Source organism: Nannospalax galili, unplaced genomic scaffold (assembly GCF_000622305.1).
Source record: "Nannospalax galili isolate Female #2095 unplaced genomic scaffold, S.galili_v1.0 scaffold809, whole genome shotgun sequence".
Lineage (NCBI taxonomy): Eukaryota > Metazoa > Chordata > Mammalia > Rodentia > Spalacidae > Nannospalax > Nannospalax galili.
Window position 1 is genome coordinate 2,462,588 of NW_008360015.1, and position 19,873 is coordinate 2,482,460.

The 19,873-nt window shown below is 44.8% G+C and overlaps 1 protein-coding gene and 1 pseudogene across 4 annotated transcripts in view; one reads left to right on the forward strand and one right to left on the reverse strand.

Moving 5' to 3' along the window:
• Znf394 (zinc finger protein 394) overlaps positions 1–12,866 on the reverse strand; it is a 15,622-nt gene extending 2,756 nt beyond the window's left edge. Inside the window, exons 1-4 of one of the 4 annotated variants that reach the window (XM_008824059.3) lie at positions 12,213–12,864; positions 6,603–6,729; positions 4,866–5,198; positions 4,614–4,767 (exon numbers count right to left, since the gene is read on the reverse strand). In XM_008824059.3, coding sequence (XP_008822281.1) covers positions 4,754–4,767; positions 4,866–5,198; positions 6,603–6,729; positions 12,213–12,608 — 870 coding nt within the window. In that variant the 5' untranslated portion in view covers positions 12,609–12,864 and the 3' untranslated portion in view covers positions 4,614–4,753. Of the gene's footprint in view, positions 1–4,128; positions 5,199–6,602; positions 6,730–12,212 lie in introns of those variants that run through there. The other 3 variants (XM_008824058.3, XM_008824057.3, XM_008824054.3) reach the window with 3 other exon arrangements.
• A 953-nt stretch (positions 12,867–13,819) lies between these two features.
• LOC103726474 lies at positions 13,820–14,674 on the forward strand (annotated as a pseudogene).
• Positions 14,675–19,873: the final 5,199 nt, after the last annotated feature.

Consider the following 19,873-nt stretch of genomic DNA (forward strand, 5'->3'; position numbering starts at 1 on the left):
ACAATTTTCCCCCCAAACCTCCCACCTGAACCATAGTACACCTGCATGGAACTAGCTTCCTCCTCTTTCATAAACAGACATTATCAATCTTACTCTTATTCTACATTGGTCATGGTACATTGCCTTTACTGGTCACAAAGTTCCCTCTTTGGGGGGGGGGGTTGTTGTATAGCAATTGTATCCTAGGAATCTGATCTTCAAAAGTTTCCCTAAGTCTTCCAACCTGCTGTGGGGTACTCCTTGTACAGAGAAACTATAACCAGGAGTGCAAAGTTTAGGTTCCCAAGCATACTGGTGGAGAGTCCCTAAATAATTTCTATTCTGTTCATCAACAATTACTATTTTGCAGAAGCAAGCCTAGCGTAACCTACAGAAGCCATAAATCAGCAGTTAGCAGGAGCACGCTAGGATGCTCTGACCTGTTTCCAAGACAACCAGCGTCCAAGCTGGCATGTGTTCCCATACCCTGGGCCAACTGCCTTAACAATTTCAGAAACTAGAGTCGGCCTAAACTTTAACATGGTGTAGCTATGGTCAAGAAGGTGCCCTATTACATGTCTTTCCTTTGTCTCATTACATGAATGAAAAAGGACAGCGCTGGAAAGTCAAGGAGTAAGCAGGTTTTAAACCTCCCAGCTTGTATCTCTTATGTCAATGTGTGCACCCAATGCTGCTAGAGGGTTCTCCAGTCTGCCCCTGCAGAGGTCCAGTTGGAATGGAGGCAGGGAAGGAAGTTAGGGATACAGTCAGAAACTGTACTATGGTGTGAGAAGCACTCAAGGAAAAACTTGCATTGACTGGACAAACCATGGGCTCACTGATGTTTCCTTCATAAATGGGGAAGAGATCGGTTTCTACTTACCTCAGAGACTTGCTTGGCTCTCAAATGGAGAGCTGAACATGGATCCAATTTATGAAGACTATTATGTGATGTGAACTCTATTACCAAGAACAGGAGTTTCTGTCCTCACCCCCTTCTCTTTTGAAAGACTCCCAGGAAATCCCCCTGGGCCACTTCCTGATGTCCTTATAATAAAAAGCCTCAGACGAAAATGCTTTAGGCTGTCAGTATCACCAGTGCACACATACACAATGTAGTAATTACCTTCTAGGACACTAAAATTTATCAAATAGTGGACCCTAGGCCACGCACAGTGGTGCATACCTTTAATCTCAGCACTCTGGTGGCAAAGACTGAGCTCTGCGTTTGAGGCCACCCTGATCTACCCAGTAAGTTCCAGGCCAGTTGGGGCTATACAGTGAAACCCTGTCTCAAAGGGGGGAAAAAAACAGTGGGGAGAAGGTGAGGGCTGGAGAGGTAGCTCAGCAGTTAAGAGAATTTGTTGGTTTTGCAGAAGACGTGGGTTTAGTTCCCAGCACTCACATGGTGGCTAACCATCAGTAACTCTAGTTCCACGGATTTTTACACCCTCTTCTCACCTCCACAGGCACCATGCATATACATGAAGTACATACATACATGCAGGCAAACACTCGTACATACAAAATAAAAAATAAGAATGGGGGACTAGAGAGATGGCTCAGTGGTTAAGAGCACTGGCTGTTCTTCCAGAAGACCCAGGTTCAAATCACATCACCCACATGGGGGCTAACAACCACTGTCTGTATTTCAGTTCCAGGGGATCTCACGCCCTCTTCTGTCCACTGTGGGCATATCACAACACAGGTGCACTTACACATATACAGGCATAACACTCATACACATAAAGATCAATCAATCAAAAAGTGGGAGCCTGGTCAAGAGCACAGCATGGCTGCTCTTACAGAGGACCTGGGTTTGGTTCCCAGCACCCACACTGATGGTGGCTCAGGACAGCCTGCAACTTCAACTCCAGGGGTTCTAATGCCTTCTTCTGGCCTCCACAGGCATTTGTATGCACATGCACATACAACTCCTCTACACATAAATAAAAATAATGGATCCTGCTGGGTGTGGTGGTGCACCCCTTTAACCTCAACACTTGGGAGACAGAGGCAGGCAATCTCTGAGATCAAGGCCAGCCTAGTCAGCTGGAGCTATAGAGAGACCCTGTCTCAAAAAGATCAAGAATAAAAAATAAAAATAATGGATCCTATTAAATAAACCATAAAGAGGAAATATTAGCAATTAGTGTGTTTTTGTTTTTGGTTTTTTTGTTTTTTTTTTTTTGTCTTTTTATAGGTTCTCCCTGTAGTCCCAGCTGGCCTGGAAATTGCTATGTAGCCTGCCTCTGCCTCCCAAGTGCTGGAACTAAAGGCACACATGTGCCACCATGTCTAGCTTTATGTATTTCTTGTTTTAAAAGAAATGAAGTTAGAAAATTGAACCCATAGGCTCCTCTCCTAGAATGGGGGTGGGAAGAGGAGAGACTGCAAAATTAATTTTTGTTGCCAGGCTTGGTGATACACCTACACAATCTCATCACTCATGAAAGACGCAAGTGGATTGTCAGTTAAGGCCAACCTGGGTGTGACACACACAACACACACACACACACACACACACACATTCTTTAAAAGTCAAAAATAGCCAGGTGTGGTGGCACATGCCTTTAATCCCAGCACCTGGTAGGCAGAGGCAGGCAGACATTTGTGAGTTCAAGGCCAGCCTGGTCTACATAGTGAGTTCTAGGACAGCTGGGGCTACAGGGAGACCCTGCTTCAAAAAGACAAAAAAAAAAGTTTTTCTGTATGAATCAGTGTATTTTAAAAAGAAATGGGGATCTTTTTTAAAGGTTAAAACCTCATTCAATTTTATGTCTTATAGGATTTATACTGAGTACAATAATGTTTAACTATTAATTCAACACTGTGAACCTAAAAATTTATAGCCAGTTTTGAAAGAGATGCATCTTTGCTCTGGAAGCTGTTACTGACTAGATCAATGCTGTTGTAATGAAATGCTTCTACTAATTGCGTGGTTATTAATTTAAAAAAAAAAAAAAAAGTACTGGGCCAGAGAGATGCCACAGGCAGTAAAGGCACTTGCTGCTAAACCTGATGAACTGAGTTCAAAATCTGGATAGCACCATGTTGGAAGGAAAGAAGCACCTCCTCCAAGTTGTCTTCTGACCTCCGTGCACTCTGGCATGTGTCCCCCACCCAGTCCCACAATAAATGTGAAAAGTAAATAAAGCTTATTATTGTGTGAATATGTGCATGATGTATACATGAGCACACATGTACAGAGGTCAGAGGACAACTTTGTGGAGTCAGTTCTCTCTTTCCACCTTTACATGGGTACCAGAGATCGAACTTAGGTTTCGAGGCTTGAACAGCAAGCACCTTCACCTGCTGAGTCATTTTGCTGGCCCATGAAATTCTTTATCAAAGTGTATACTAAGACTCAAATCATACCTAACCTATCTTGTGTGACAGGCCTAAGGCAATATGATCTGTGAGTGATGATAAAGAACAGTTTCTGGGGGTGGAAAGATTGTAAGAGCCAGGGAGGAGGTACATGACCATACAGAAATAGTCCTACAGGTCCCTGGGATCCTTCTCATACAAACCTACAGCAATGGTGTCAGCATGCATAAGACCCATGCGAACTTAGGCAGACAAAACCCAGCAAAGAACTGTGGAAATGAACAGCAGGCCCCAATCTTAGTCAAAGAATTATTGGCAGCTCATTACTGCTGGATGAGAATGAGCTGATCTTCTTAAAGGGATGGACTCTAGATAGGCTGACTAGATCCCAGTGGATGAACTTGCACTGAGGGACATATGGAGACACAAACTTTATATGATAGGCCTTAACACAAATGACAGAACGTATGAACTCCAGTGTGTGTGTGTGTGTGTGTGTGTGTGTGTGTGTGTGTGTGTGTGTGTGTGGTGGGAGCTATTAGATGGCACCAAAGGAGAAGGGGGTATTATAAAGATAATTTTATGTATGAAATACACAAAAATTCAGTAACATTGTTTAAAAAAAGAATAGTTTCTGGACAAAAAAAACAACTGAACAATCAAAACACAAATCATTCTGGGTATGGTGGCACATGCCTGAAATCCCAGGCAGGTGGATGTCTTTGAGTTTGAGGCTAGCCTGGTCAACACAAGTGAGTTCTAGGACAGCCAGGGCTACATGGTGAGACCCTGTCTCAAAAACAAACACAAACACATACCTGCAAGTCACACAGAAGTTTATCAAAGTTACAAGACTTTATTTTGGTGGATTCTTTGGTGCCGGACAAGGTGTGTACTCTGTCTAAATCTTTCCCCACATTCAAGACATTGGTAAGGTTTTTCTCCAGTGTGAGTTCTCTGGTGTTTAATGAGAGTTGCACTCTGACTGAAGCTTTTCCCACAGACTAAACACCCATAGGGCTTCTCCCCAGTGTGGATTCTCTGATGCTTAAAGAGGTCTGAGCGCTGTTTGAAGCTCTTTTGACAGTCCTCACATTTATAGGGTCTCTCCCCTCTGTGTAGTCTCTGATGTCTAAAAAGAATGGAAATGTGACAGACCTCCCCACATTCCTCACATTTATAGAATTTCTCACTGGCATGGGTTCTCTGATGCCGACTTAGATGTGAGCTCTGTCTGAAGCATTCCCCACACTCTGGGCATGCATATGGCTTCTCACCTGTGTGTGTCCGCTGGTGTTTAACCAGGGTGGCACTCTGACTGAAGCTTTTCCCACATTCTTGGCATGGATAGGGTTTCTCACCTGTGTGGATCCTCTGGTGTTTAAAGAGGTCTGAGCGCTGTTTGAAGCTCTTCCCACAACTATCACACCTATAAGGTTTGTCTTCATGGAACTGCTTCTGTGTGTCAGAAAGGCCCACACTACTGTCAATGGAGTTGCATGGTTTCACTGTATTTTTCTCATGTAAACCTTGTTTGCATTTGTTCCCATACACACCATTATCAATGGGCCTCTTTGCTGTCGGGATGTGCTGACCAAGGCCAATGCTGGTGCTGTTCTCAAATTCATTATTTTTAGGAATTCTCTCTTCCTTGGAAACACTGGTGAGATGTGACACTCTGGTGAGTCCTTGTTCTTCAGAATGTTTGAGTTTTGACAATGGAGCGTTTCTGGGCAGCTTTTCTGCCCTGTCCTTGTGGGTCCCACTACACTCAGTAAATAGTTGGCTCTTCCCCTGGGAAACTTCTTGTAGCCATGTCTGTGGCTCTGCTTCGTTTAAAATCTCTTGCTTTGGAATCAAGTCAGTATTCACAGTTTTAGTTTCCAAACCTGAAACATTAAAATATAGGCTGCTGTTATTTCATCCCATGTAAGATGCAAGTGCTGGCAGAAGACTCTTGAACTTTCTCCTAAGTGTGCTCAACTAAACTCCCTAAGGGACACTGCTCTAACTGCTCATCAGAGGTGCCTATTGTGGGCAGCTCCATCCCTAGGCAGCATTTCAGTATACCTGAACTGTGTGTGCTGGATAGCTTTGGTTTTCAACTTGACACACCTGGATAGATGGAGCCTCAATTGCGGAACTACCTCCATTGGACTGGCCTGTGGCCATGTCTGTGGGGTATTTTCTTGATGAATTATGTGGGAGGGCCCAGTCCATGGTGGGTGGTGCCACCCCAGGCAGATGCCACCCCAGGCAGGTGGTCCTGTGTTGTATAAGAAAGCAGGTTGAGGGGCTGGAGAGATGGCTCAGCAGTTAGGAGCACTGACTGCTCTTGCAGAGGGCCCGGGTTCAATTCCCAGCATCCACATGGTGGGTACGAACTGTCCTTAACTCCAGTTCCAGGGGAATCTGAAGCCCTCTTCTGGCCTCCACAGCATTGCATGGCATGGGTGTACTCACGTACATGCAGGCAATACACTCATACACATTAAAAAAAAGTAATAAGTAAAATATTTTTTTAAAAATTTAAAAACGCAGGTTGAGCAGGGGCCAGGGGAGCAAGCCAGTCAGGAGTGTTCCTCCATGGCCTGTGCTTCAGCTCCTGCCTCCAGGTGCCTGCCCTGAGCTCCTACCTTGCGCTCCCTCAGTGATGAACTAAGACCTGAGAGATGTAAGACAAATAAGCCATTTCCTTCCCCCAGTTGGTATTGGTCAGAGTGTTCTGTCACAGCAATGTAAGAAAGCTAGCCAGCAAACAGCATTCTCTGTGGTCTGCTATGCTTCTCTGGCTGTGAAGTGAGTTCCTTGGTCAGGAGTAATGTTGTGTGATATGGCAAGCAGGCCTGCCTTCAAGTTCCTGCCCTTACTTCCCTCAGTGATGGACTGTCACCAAGAGTTGCAAGCCTTTCCTCCCCTATGTTACTTTGTTTGAGACCTGGAACTCACTATGTAGATTATGCTGGCCTCCATCTCAGAAACCCACTTGCCTCTGTCTCCTGAGACCTGGGATTAAAAGCATACAGTACTGCAGCAGGATCCCTAAGCTACTTTTGGTCAGTGTTTTTTTTTGTCTTTTGGAGACAGGTCTCCCTGTAGCCCCAGCTGTCCTAGAACTCACTATGTAGAGCAGGCTGGCCTTGAACTCACAGAGATCTATCTGCCTGCCTCTGCCTCCCTAGTGCTGGGATTAAAGGTGTGTGCCACCACACCTGGCTGCTCAGTGTTTTATCGCAGCAACAGGAAGGAAACTAGACCACCCGCCTTTTATAAGGCACAAAACCAGCACTCACCAGGAAGAACTATGCTCCCATAATCTTTCTTCAGAGTCTTCCTGCAGAAATCCTTCTGAGCTGCATCCAGTTGCTCCCACTCCTCCCAGGTCAGAGATTTGGCCACATCCGTGAAAGTTGCCAAACCCTGGAATGGCACAAGATTGGATTCAGTGCCTGTTGTCCCTGAAAGTACCTCTAGTCTGAGAAGCTGGTGGGTGAAAAAGAGCAAGTGGTAAGTCACGTGACAGCCATGGCTGCTGAGAGTTGCAAAGGGACCCACTATGCTTAGTCGTCACTGTCAAGTGAACTGCATGCAGTATCACTTAAATAAACCTCTGAGACGGCTCAGTGGTTAAGAGCTGACACTGCTCATGCAGAGGACTGGAGTTCAGGTCCCAGCACCCATATCCAGTGCCTTACAATCACCTGTAACTCCAATTCCAGGGGATCCAATGCCCTTGTCTGGCCTCCACGGGCACTGTACTTGTATGCACAAACCCACACATACACAGAAATAAAAACAGCAAAAATCAAACTCAAAAAAAAGAAGGAAGGGAGGGAAACAAAAAAGCAAGAGGAAGGATGAAAGGAGATAAACCTCTGGGCTTCTTGTGAGGGCATTTCCAGACAGGTTTGAAGATTCAACCCTGAATGTGGGCATCATTCTGTGGGTTGGGGCCCCAGACTGAATGAACAGAAAGGAGAAAGCAAAAGAACCACCACCTTGCTCTGCTGGATGCAAGGTGAGCAGCTGTTCCTGTTCCTGCTCTGCCTCTCCACCATGATGGACTCTCTCTCTTAAACCTTGAGCTTAAATAAAGCCATCCCTCTTAAATTGCTTTTGTAACATATTTTGTCATAGAAATGAGGAAAGTTACTAATACAGGATCAAAGAAAGGGACTAACATTCCCCATAATCTTGAAAAGATTTTCTGTGGATTCTCTAATTTGGGTTAGGTAGGAGCAGAACATTTGAGTTCTATCTCTGTGACTTATATCAAAATGGAGACTTGGGTTGGGGCTATAGCTCACTTGGTACAATGTTTGCCTAGCATGCACAAAGCCCTGGGATCCATCCTCAATACCACACAAACCAAGTGTGGCAACATACACCTAGAACCCAAGAACTTGGAAGACAGAGGCAGGAGGAGCAGAAGTTGAAGGTCATTCTTCTCTAGAGCCAAGTTCCAGGACAGCCTGGTTACATGAAAGCTGAGAGAGAACGGGGGGGGGGGGGGGGGGCGAGGGAGAGAGAAGAACAGATGAAAAACACATGAGAAACTAGTTCCACATTCCAGTGTTTGTCCTGAGATGCTGTCTCCTCATGAGCAAGACAGCCAAGTGTCTGAAGATACAGAGTCCCCCACAGCACATGTGTGGTTAAATTTCTGTTCCCTTCTCTTGACTACAGATTTGTCTACATTTTATGTGTATAAGTATTTTACCTGCATGTATATAAGTGTTCCTTGTGCATGGAATGTGCACAGAGACAAAAAGAGGGCATCAGATCCTCCAGAACCAAAGTTAGGGACAATAGTGAACAGTCCAATGTGGGCACTGGGAACTGAACCCCTCCCTGTTAAGTGCTCTTAATTTGCTGAGCCATCTCTCTAGTCCCTGAAAAGTTAACCTTGAAACATTTTTCAGACCCTGCTACACATACACCCAAAATGGTCACTTCCTGTTTTAGCCATGTCCAAAAGCAGTGTTTCAGTCTCAGCACCATGGACACTGGGGTCAATACTTCTTTTTTTTCCTGGTCTTTTTGAGACAGGGTCTTCCTGTGGCCCCAGCTGGCCTGGCACTAAGTAGACCAGGCTAGCCTTGAACTCACAGAGATCCATCTGCCTGCTTCCTGAGTGCTGGGATTAAAGGTGTGTGCCACCATGTCCGGCCTAATGGGGTCAATACTTCTTAGTTGTGTGGGGGCTGACACTCAAAATTTTTCAGATTTTTTTAGGGCATTTCAGATTTTGGATTTTCAGATTAGGAAGATGCTATACCACTAAGTTACATCCCTGGCTAAACTAGTAAAATCTATGCAAATATTTAGAAATCTGAACAGTTCAACATTTTTGGTTCCAAGCATTTAAGATACAGAATACTCAGCCTATATGTACATACATGTGTTAGTTATGTACATATATATATATTGTGTTGGTCACTATGTCACTTTGACAAATACGTAAGACAATGTAAAGGAGGGAAGATTTGTTTTGACTTAGAATTCAGAAGAGTCTGTGGTTGGTTGAGTTCACTGTTTCTGAGCCTGTGGTAAGACAGAACACCATAGCAGAAAGGTGTGCTGAAGAAGAGCAGCTCACCCTATGGTAGTGAGGAAGCAGGGCAGGGACAGAAAGGGACCAGGTAAGGATACAGCCCCCAAGGACACTGCCCTCCATCTGCATCCTCCAGCTAGGCATCACCTCCTGAAGATTCCAACACCTACTAAAATAGAGCTATCAGCAGGTGAACAGTCTTCAACACATCAACATATGACTTTGTTAAAGACATCTCATATTATCACACACACACGCACGCACGCGCTACAGAGAACCTTGGAGTCACTTTGCAATCCTCACTGAATTAATAAAAAATATCTTCCATACCAGTTTTAGAATGTTCCCTTTCTAAGAACTGTGGCTTAACTTCAGTGAACAGTCAACCTGCATTTAATAAAGCCATCTTAAAAGGTCATCTTGGAGCTGGAGAGATGACTCAGTGGTTAAGAACCATTTACTGCTCTTGTAGAGGGCCCAAGTTCAGCTCCCAGCACTCGAATAGCAGCTCATGATAGTGAAATAGCATCAATGAGCTATTTTCAGCGATGAGATTTTTTTTTTTTTTTTGGTCCTTTTTTGAGATGAGGTTTCCCTGTAGTCACAAGTCACAGTTGGCCTGGAACTCACTTTGTATATCAGGCTGGCTTCGATCTTACAGAGATCCATTTGCCTCTGCCTCCCCAGTGCTGGGATTAAAGGTGTGCACCACCACACCTGGCACCAGATTTTAAAACTTTTTTTTACATTGTTTATCTTGGAGAGGGGGGCTTGTGCGCACCATGGTGCACATATGAAGGTCAGAGACCAACCGGTGGGAGTTAGTTCTCTCCTACTATGTGAGTCCCAGAGAGCAAACTCAAGCTGTCAAACTTGGTGACCAGCAACTTAACCTGCTGAGCCATCTCATAGTTCCAGTTAAAAGATTTTATTTATATGATGTTGCTGCAAAAGGCCATATGCTAAATGTTACACACAATACCGCTCACTTTTAATCTTGTGGATAATTAAGAACAAAATAATATCTAATAGCATACTGCAGTGACTAAAATGAACAATTGGTTTCAACTTGTTTGGTGTTTAAAGCAGCCAAGAGGCTGGAGAGATGGTTGAACAGGTAAAAGCATGTACTGTTTGGGGCTGGAGAGACGGCTCAGTGGTTAAGAACACTGGTTGTCTTGCAGAAGACCTGGGTTCGAATCCCAGCACCCACATGGCAGCTAACAACTGTGCGTAACTTCAGTCCCAGGAGATTCAACAGCTTCTTCTGACTTCCGAAGGCATTGCACAACACAGGTGCACTTACCTACATGCAGGCAATACGCGCATACACATAAAAATACTAAATAAAAAATTTTTAAAAAGCATGTACTGTTCTAGCAAAGGACCCGAGTTCAGTTCCCAGTATCCATGTCAGGTGGCTCAGAAACAGCTATATTTCCACCTCCATGGGATTCAACATTTCTGGCCTCCGAGAGTACTTGTACTCACATGAGCTTACCCACATACAGGCAGAAACATACACATAATAATATATACATACATGGGCAGACATGCCTTTAATCCAAGCAGGTGGATCTCTGTTAGTTCCAGGCCAGCCTGGTCTACATAGTGAGTTCCAGGTCAGCCAGGACTACACTAAAACCTGTCTGAGAAACAACAAAGATAGCCGGGCGTGGTGGCACACGCCTTTAATCCAGCACTTGGGAGGTGGAGGCAGACAGATCTTTGTGAGTTCTAGGCCAGGCTCGTCTACATATTGATTTCCAGGACAGCTGGGGCTACAAGGAGACCCTGTCTCAAAAAGACAAAAAAAAAAAAAAGAACAAAGATAAATAAAATTCAAAGACTGAATAATTGACATGCAGCAACGAACCATGCTCACACCACTCCATTAATGCCATAGTACCCTATCATTAACCAGGAACATGGCACACACATTTGTAATCTCAGCACTCAGGTAAAGGAGAATCATGAGTTCAAGGCCAGCCTGGGTTACATGTGACCCTGTCTTCAAAACAAAACCCTAACATTAAACATTTTTTCTTAACTTCAGTATTATAGTTCTGCAATGGTGAAAATGGTTAGCTCTGGCTTCCATCAAGCAGATGTAAAACGGTATGAAACTGTAAACACATACATAATGAGACACTGTGGCTGTGCCTCAGTGAAGCAAGGCTTTAGCTCCACCATAATCTATGAATCATAATTCCATTGGAACTACTTACTTTGAAAACCCAACAGCACAACACTGCAAACTCCTTATGGAATGCCAGTTGCAGATAAAAAAAATTAAAAAGTGGGGCTGAAAAGATGGCTCAGTGGTTAAGAGCACTGGCTGCTTTGCAGAAGACCCAGGTTTAGTTTCCAGCACCTACATGGTGGTTGACAATGTTAACACCAATTCCTGGGAATCTGACACCCTCTTCTGGTCTCTGTGGGCACTGCACTTATGTGGTGCATTTATATACATGCAGGGAAAACAATATACATAAAATAAAAAAATCTTAAAAAAAAAATAAGGCAATCATCAGTGTGGGAAGTGTGTCACCAAACTCAGAGCAAAAGACATCCTCACATTCAAGATAGTAAGGAATTGCTGTTCTAACAATTAGAACAAGTGCTTGCTTACTTTCCATCCTGACACCTTTCTCAAACAGTCTAGTAAAATGAGAGGGTATCCTGCAATGGGTGAAAAGTAATCATGTTGGCCTAAAACTAAGGGAAAACTAGTCACTGTTTCCTATAAAAGAAAAGTAGTGTAATGGTCAGCACTTTGGACTTTAAATCCAGTGATTGGAGCTCATATCTTTTTGTTTTGAGACAGGGTCTCCCAGGTGGCCTGGAACTATGTAAACCAGGCTGGCCTTGATCTCATAGAGATCCACCTGCTTCTGCCTCCTGAGTGCTGGGATTAAAGGTATCTGCCACCACGCCTGGCCTTGGAGTTTATATCAGTGGGGCCCGTGTGGTTTCTAGGGGCTTGAGAGATGGCTCAGCAGTTAAGAGAACTTAGTGTTCTTCCAGAAGACCTGGGCTCAGTTCCCAGTACCCACACGGTGACTCAACTGTCTCTAACTCCAGATCTTGTAACTCCAGTTCCAGAATATCTGTCACCCTCTTCTGGCCTCTGTGTGCACTTGCACACACGCGGTGCATGTACAGACAAGCACGCACACACACATACACAGACACAGACACACACACACACACACACACACGCAACAAAAAAATGTGTTTCAATTTTAGAAGTTTAACAAGACAGAGCGGGAGAGAACTTCAGCAATTCGTGGCATCCCTCACACATCTGCTCACCCTCCCGCCAACCCAGAACCGCTCCGGGTCTCACCTGCGGGGAGGTCCGGTCCAGGGCTCTCTGCAGAGCCCGCGCCAAGGCCGCAGCCTCCTCCCCGCTCTGGGGACAGTGCTCCCGCACGCAGGCCTGCAGCTCCTCGGGAAGGATGCTCAGGAACTGCTCCAGCACCAGCAGCTCCAGGATCTGCTCCTTGGAGCGCAGCTCGGGCTTCAGCCACCCACGACAAAGCTCCCTGAGGCGGCCCAGCGCCTCTTCCGGTCCAGCCACTTCTTGGTAGCGCAACTGCCTAAACTGCCTTCGAGAAGTTTCGGGGTTCTGCCAATCCCTGGGCCCATCGGACTCCTCACCTCGGTGCGAATCTTCCTCCACTTTTACTGTCATAAGTCCCTCAGAGAGAGGGGACCCGGAGACCACGGAGCTCGCAGCCATCGGGGTCCTCGGTCCGTCCAGCTCGAACTCGTCTTTCTCCGCATGAGCGGATCTTCCTTCAGGACTGACTTCCGGGAAGAGCGCAAACCTAAGAAACTCACCGATCTTCCCCAAAACCGGGTCCCACGGACACCCGCAAACTCCCGGTCCGGCAGAACGCTGCACAAGTGCTAATATCCCTCCAAGGTCCCACTTCAGCTCCAGATGGGAAAACAACCCACTCAAGCCGGAAGTGCGTCATCATCCTCCGCCAAGAGACTTGAATTGCTGGACTCTCTCTAGGCGCCAGGGAGGACTGAGATGCATATTGGTGTTTTGCGGTCAATGCTATGCTGGGGCTGCAGCTCCTCTAACAAGTCCTTAAGAATGTAGAGGTGTTTTGTTTGTTTGTTTTTTGTCTTTTTGAGACAGGGTCTCCCTGTAGCTCCAGCTGTCCTGAACTCACTATGTAGACCAGGCTGGCCTCGAACTCACAAAGATCCACCTGCCTCTGCCTCCTAAGTGCTGGGATTAAAGGCGTGCATTGTCACGCCCAGAGAAAGATATAATTTTTAAAAGATTTATTTTCATTTATGTGTATATGTGACCTGCATGAATTTATGTGCACTTCGTGTCCAGAGTGTGTTGGATCTCCTGGAGCTGGAGTTACAGGTGATTGTGAGCCCCCTGATGTGGGTCCTGGGAACTGAACCTGGGTCCTTTGGAAGAAGAGTAAGTGCTCTTAACCACTAAACCATCTTTCCAGCACCCCCTCTTTTTTTAATTTTTTAATTTTTTTTTTGAGACAGGGTTTCATTATATTATCAGCACTGGCTGATCTGGAACTCAATATGTGTGCTAGCCTCCAACTCACAGAAATCCACCTGCCTCTGCTTCTCCAAGTGCTGGGACTAAGACATGCACAACCATACCTAGCTTCCCTAAAATAAAAAAAAATAAATAAATAAAAAAAAGGGTTGGAGAGATGGCTCAGCTATTAAGAACACTGGCTGTTCTTGCAGAAGACCCGGGTTCAAGTCCCAGCACCCACATGGCAGCTAGCAGCTGTCCTTAATTCCAGTACCAGGGGATCTAACAGGCTCTTCTGACCTCCACAGGCACTGCACAGCTTGGGTGCAATTACCTGCATGCAGGCAATACACGCATTCACAGAAAATAAAAATAATAAATAGCCTAAGTTCTCGCCAGAGTTGCACTTCCGCCCTTTTGGCTCTCAGTGAGACACCATGGCAGTGGGCAAGAAAAAGCGCCTGACAAAAGGCGGCAAGAAGGGAGCCAAGAAGAAAGTGGTTGATCCATTTTCTAAGAAAGATTGGTATGATGTGAAAGCTCCGGCTACGTTCAACATTAGAAATATCAGAAAAAACACTAGTGACAAGGACTCAAGGAACCAAAATTGCATCTAATGGCCTCAAGGGTCGTGTGTTTGAAGTGAGCCTTGCTGATCTACAGAATAATGAAGTTGCGTTTAGAAAGTTCAAGCACATCACTGAGGATGTTCAGGGCAAAAACTGTCTGACTAACTTCCATGGCATGGATCTTACCCAGGACAAAATGTGTTCCATGGTCAAAAAATGGCAGACAATGATTGAAGCTCATGTTGACGTCAAGACAGCTGATGGTTACTTGCTTCGCTTGTTCTGTGTTGGTTTTACTAAAAGATGAAACAACCAGATACGAAAGACTTCCTATGTACAGCACCAACAAGTCTGCCAGATCTGGAAGAAAATGATGGAGATCATGACCCAGGAGGTACAGACAGATGATTTGAAAGAAGTGGTTAATAAGTTGATTCCAGACAGTATTGAAAAAGACATAGAAAAGACTTGCCAGTCTATTTATCCTCTCCATGATGTCTTCATTAGAAAAGTAAAAATGCTGAAGAAGCCCAAGTTTGAATTGGGAAAACTCATGTTGCTTCGTGGTGAAGGTAGTAGTTCTGGAAAAGCAGCTGGTGATGAGACGGGAGCTAAAGCTGAACGAGCTGATGGATATGAACCACCCGTCCAAGAATCTGTTTAAAATTCAGATTTTTAATAGTGACAAATAAAAAGTCCTATTTGTGATGGTTTGCTTCTGGGAATTCCTTTAAAAAATAATTAAAAAAAAATTTTTTTTGGTCTTTTTGAGACAGGGTCTCCCTGTAGCCCCAGCTGTCCTAGAACTCACTATGTAGACCAGGCTGGCCTTTACTTACAGAGACCCAGCAAATAAACTATTTTTTAAAAAAAACTTTAAAAAGGCCAAGCGTTTTTTGTTTTTAAAAAATTGATTCATTTCATGCACTCATTCATTCACTCATTCATTTATTCATCATACCTGACTGCCTACTGTGCTTTTGGTCCCAGGAACACGGCAAGTGGAATTGGATGTATTTCTGTTGGTATATGGCTCAGCACCTCCCTAGCACAGTGCAGGCCATATTGTGGTCTTTCGTTCACTGATTGCCCTATCAGTATTTTCTAAGCACTATTTATTAGAGTTCTAGCAGTACAATAGGACTTCTTCCTTCTTCGTGGTGTTTGTGAACTACCACAGGTCCACAGGCTTAACGGTTTCAACATCAGGAATTTACTGTGTTGATTCTGGAGGTACTAGTGTGAGATCCAAGTGTTGGCAGAGAACTGCACATTTCTGATCCCAGGAGTGCTGGGGATATAGCTCAGTTGATGAGTGCTTGCCTAGCATGCGTAAACCCCTGAGTTCAACCTCCAGCATCAAATGAGTATGGCAGTGGCCTGTCATTACCAGCATTCTGGAGGTGGGGGCAGGAGGTTCTGAAGTTCAAGAGTATCCTAGATGGGGCTGGAGAGCAGGCTCAGAGGTAGGTTAAGAGCTGTTCTTTCAGAGGACCTGAGTTCAAGTCCCAGCTCTTAGCTAACAACTACCTGTAACTTCATTTCCAGGGTATCTGAATGCCCTTTTCCAGCCTCCACAGGCATTGCATGCATGTAGTACACTTACATGCAGGCAAAATACTCATACACCATAAATAAATTAAGATTTAGGGCTAGATAGATGGCTCAGTAGTTAAGAGCACTGACTGCTCTTGCAGAGGACCCAGGTTTGGTTCCCAGCACCCCCATGGTGGCTAATAAGTGTCTGTAACTTCAGTTCCAGGGGATCTGAAACCCTCTTCTCACCTCCGTGGGCACTGCATAACATGGGTGCATCTAACTACATGCAGGCAGTATACTCATACACATAAAAATAAAAATAATAAATTGATAATATAAAAAATTCATAAAAGTTAAATCTTAGAAAGAGACTAACAGGCTACAAAGTGAATTTGACATCCACTTGGAATTCATGAGTGTATGGAAGAGTGTGATGAAGACACCAACCAAGACAACTTCATGGTGGACAGCAGGTTCTTTGTGGGCAAACAGACCACTGGGCTGCCTCTCTGGGAGCAGAGAGACAGCAGCAGGCAAGGGAAGTCAGACATCTTTTATAGGCAGTTAGGTGGTTGAGTAACTTTCCATCACATAGGCTGGGTAAATTTTCCAGGGCTAAATTTGAACCCGCCATTTTAGAATGTTGGGAGCTGTGCCGCCATTTTAGGAGCCTGCCAGGAACCTAACAATGAGATTGTGTCTCAAAAAAAAAAAAAAAAATGAAGGCAGCTGGGTGTGGTGGTGCACGCCTGTATTCCCAGCACTTGAGAGCCAGAGGCAGGCAGATCTCTGTGAGTTCAAGGCCAGCCTGGTCTACATAGTGAGTTCCAGGACAGCTGGGGCTACAGGGAGACCCTGCTTCAAAAAGACAAAAAAAAAAAAAAAAAATGAAGGCAAGGGGGCTGGAGAGATGGCTCAGCGGTTAAGAACACTGGTTGTTCTTGCAGAAGACCCGGGTTTGAATCCCAGCACCCACATGGCAGCTAACAACTGTCTGTAACTGCAGTCCAGGAGATCCGACAGCCTCTTCTGTCCTCCATGGGCATTGCACAACACGGGGTGCACTTACATGCAGGCAATACATGCATACACATAAAACTAAAAAAATAAAATTAAAAAAATAAAGTGAAGGCAAAATTGATGAAATTACATTAAATAGAAAAATAAATATATTGATAACATCATTCTGGTAATATAGATACTAATGCAGAATGTGTTAAAAGGTATACAGGTTGAAATTATGGATAACGGGGACTGGAGAATGAAGGATCCAGGTCACACTGGCTCCATTTTTTAGCAGCCTCCATCTTGTCAGTCTTAAGTCTCTGTTCCTAGAAACTATAAGTCTCCTTTGCCCCATACGTCCGGCTAAGATTAGGCAAGCCTGGACATGCCTTGCTTACCTGAGTCTAACAGAAACCAATCAAAATTCCCGACCATAAAAGGGCATCCAGAGGCCGATAGGGGCAACCTACTGTAAAAGGAAAAATTGAGACATTCCAGGTGGCTGACCATGACTATAACCAATGAAATTTCCCCCATACAAGGAATTCAGAGTTATCCAATCAATTCAAAGGTCACCCAGTTTGCGTGGGCTTTTTCAAGAGTACCCAATAAACAACCCCCCCCCTTGTTGGTCAGGGCCAGACTCCATTCTTTGGCTCCTGGAGTCTGTGCCCAACTGGTCATTCAAGAATTGGAATGCTTTTCAATAAAATTTTCTAAATTTTGAATTTTGGTGGGTGGTCTCCAATTATTCCCGAACCTCGGACCCAACAGAGAGATGGCTTAGTCATTAAGAACAAGTATTACTTTTGCAGAGGACCTGGGTTTGGTTTCCACAACCCACAAAGGGTCACTCACAATCACCTGTAATTCCAGTACCAGGGGTCCCATGCTGTCTTCTGGCTTGTGTGAGACCCTGTACTCAGGTGCACAGACACGTGTGGGTGCTGGGAACTGAACCTAGGTCCTCTGGAAGAGTAGCCAGTGCTCTTAACAACTGAGCCATTTCTCCAGCTGCTGCTCTGTTGCTCTTGTAAATCCTTGCTCCTAGAAATTTGTTCTTGGGAGTGCCTGATTCTAGCAGGAGAGGGACAAGTCAAGAATTGAGATATTCTCATTAAATGGCCTAATTTCCTTCATCTACTATTTGTGTTGAGGTCATGCAAACAGCCAAGATAGTTTTCTTCAGCCTCTGATGATATTCAAAAGTGTATGGACAGTTTCTCATTGCTTGAACAAAAAAATGCATCAAATTGAAAGTGGAGGGGAGTATTTGTGCTAGAACTATCCAGCATATCTGGTGAAATACTGCCTATTAAACGAAATGAAGGGGCCAGTAGGATGACTCAGTGGGTCAAGGTGCTTGCCAAACAGGCCTAGAAATTAAGTTCAAGGAGCCATGTAAAGGTGGACAAGGAGAACACTGACTCTTGCAAATTGTCTTCTGGCCTCCAAATGTGCACTCTGATGCATGTGCCACCCTCACATCATACACACATACACACACAACTAATTTTTTTAAATCTGAGATAGAAAAAACAAAACATGCTGCCTCAGTAATAAGAAGGGAGGCAGAGTGACTTTTTAAAATCAGAGTGCTCCAGTTTTAGTTGATGGTTATTGAACTTTATTTTTAATTTTTATTTATTTATTTTTATTTTTTATGAGTATGAGTGTATTGCCTGCATGTATGTGAGTGCACCCTTGTCGTGCAATGCCGCGGAGGTCAGAAGAGGGCTTTGGATTCCCCTGGAACTGGAGTTAAGGATGGTTCATAGCCACCATGCGGGTGCTGAGTCTTCTGCAAGAATAGCCAGTGCTCTTAACTTCTGAGCCATCTCTCCAGCCTTTAAACTATTTCAAACTGCATTGATTCATAGCACTTGGGAGCAGAGGCAGGTGGATTTCTGCATAGCTAGCTCCAGGCCAGCTAGGGCTATAGGGAAACCCTGTCTGGAAAAAGAAAAAAGAATTGATGCATGACTTTGTTTTGATCTCTAACCAATACAAGCCCATGTAGCCCCTTCCACTGATGAACACGAGAGCATGAGATTCAAGGCAACGGCAATCTGTGCTCTGTGTTCCTGGGCCTGTGTTCCTGGGCCATGGCCATTCATATTTACTTCATGGTGTGTCCTAAATCTCTCTCTCCCCCCCTCTCTCTTCTCTTCTCTTTTTTTCTTTTTTTTGAGACAGGGTCTTATGGCATAGCCCTAGGAGGCTTGGAACTCTCTATGTAGAGTAGGCTGGCTGCTTACAGAGATTTGCCTGCCTCTGCTTCTTAAGTGCTGGGATTTGATAGGTAGAGAACGGGCGGGAGCGAGCAGATGAGAAAGGCACCGAGGCACACATGGAATTCTCAGCAGGATACAGATTTATTTCGCATGGGGCACCTTTCCCTCAGGGAAGGGAAAGATGTCAGCTAAGAGAAAGATGTCTGGGGAGGGAAGGGGAGAGAAGGGAAGGGAAGGGAAGGGAAGGGAAGGGAAGCCAAAAGTAGCATTTCAGGGACTGGAGAGATGGCTCAGGCACTGGCTGCTCTTGCAGAGGACCCAGGTTCAGTTCCCAGCACCCACATTGCAGCTAACAACCATTCATAACTCCAGTTCCAGGGGAATACACCTTCTGACCTCTGTGGGCACTGCCCAGCATGGGTGCACTTACACATATGCAAGCAATACACTCATCCACATAAAATAAATAAATAAATAAAAGTAGCTTTTCAAAATATTGCTACAGCATTCTGCTTTGTAATATCTTAGTAAAGTAAGATGGACTGAAAGGGAGAACAAAGGATGGATAGATGAATCAATTATGTAAGAAAGCAAATGGATCCAAATGTTAATGGTGGAATGCTGAGGATACAAAATTCTTGGTGCAAATTTTTTTCATGTTTTTTAAAGGCATGTGTCACCTCGAGCATATGTTAGCTCTTAGTCCCTTTGAGATGACAACTGTGTTTTTTTTTTTGTTTTTGGTCTTTTTGAGACAGGGTCTCCCTATAGCTCCAGCTGACCTGGAACTTGCTTTGTAGACCAGGCTGACCTTGAACTCACAAAGATCCACCTGCCTCTGCCTCCCAAGTGCTGGGATTAAAGGCATGTGCCACCACACCCAGCAAGGACTGTGTTTTAAGTCCACACATTCTCTTACTGTGGGCAGTGAGAATTATTTGAATAAACTCAAATTCTTTCTTCTCCCATCCCCTCCCCTTTTCCCTTCTTCTCTACTCCCCCGCCCCTCCCCTCCCCTCCTCTCCCCTTCCCTCAGGGCCTCCCCTTGGGGCCTCACTGTGCAGCCTGACCTGGAACTGGCTTGGAACTTGCTATGTAGACCAGGCTGTGAACTCACAGAGAGCCTCCT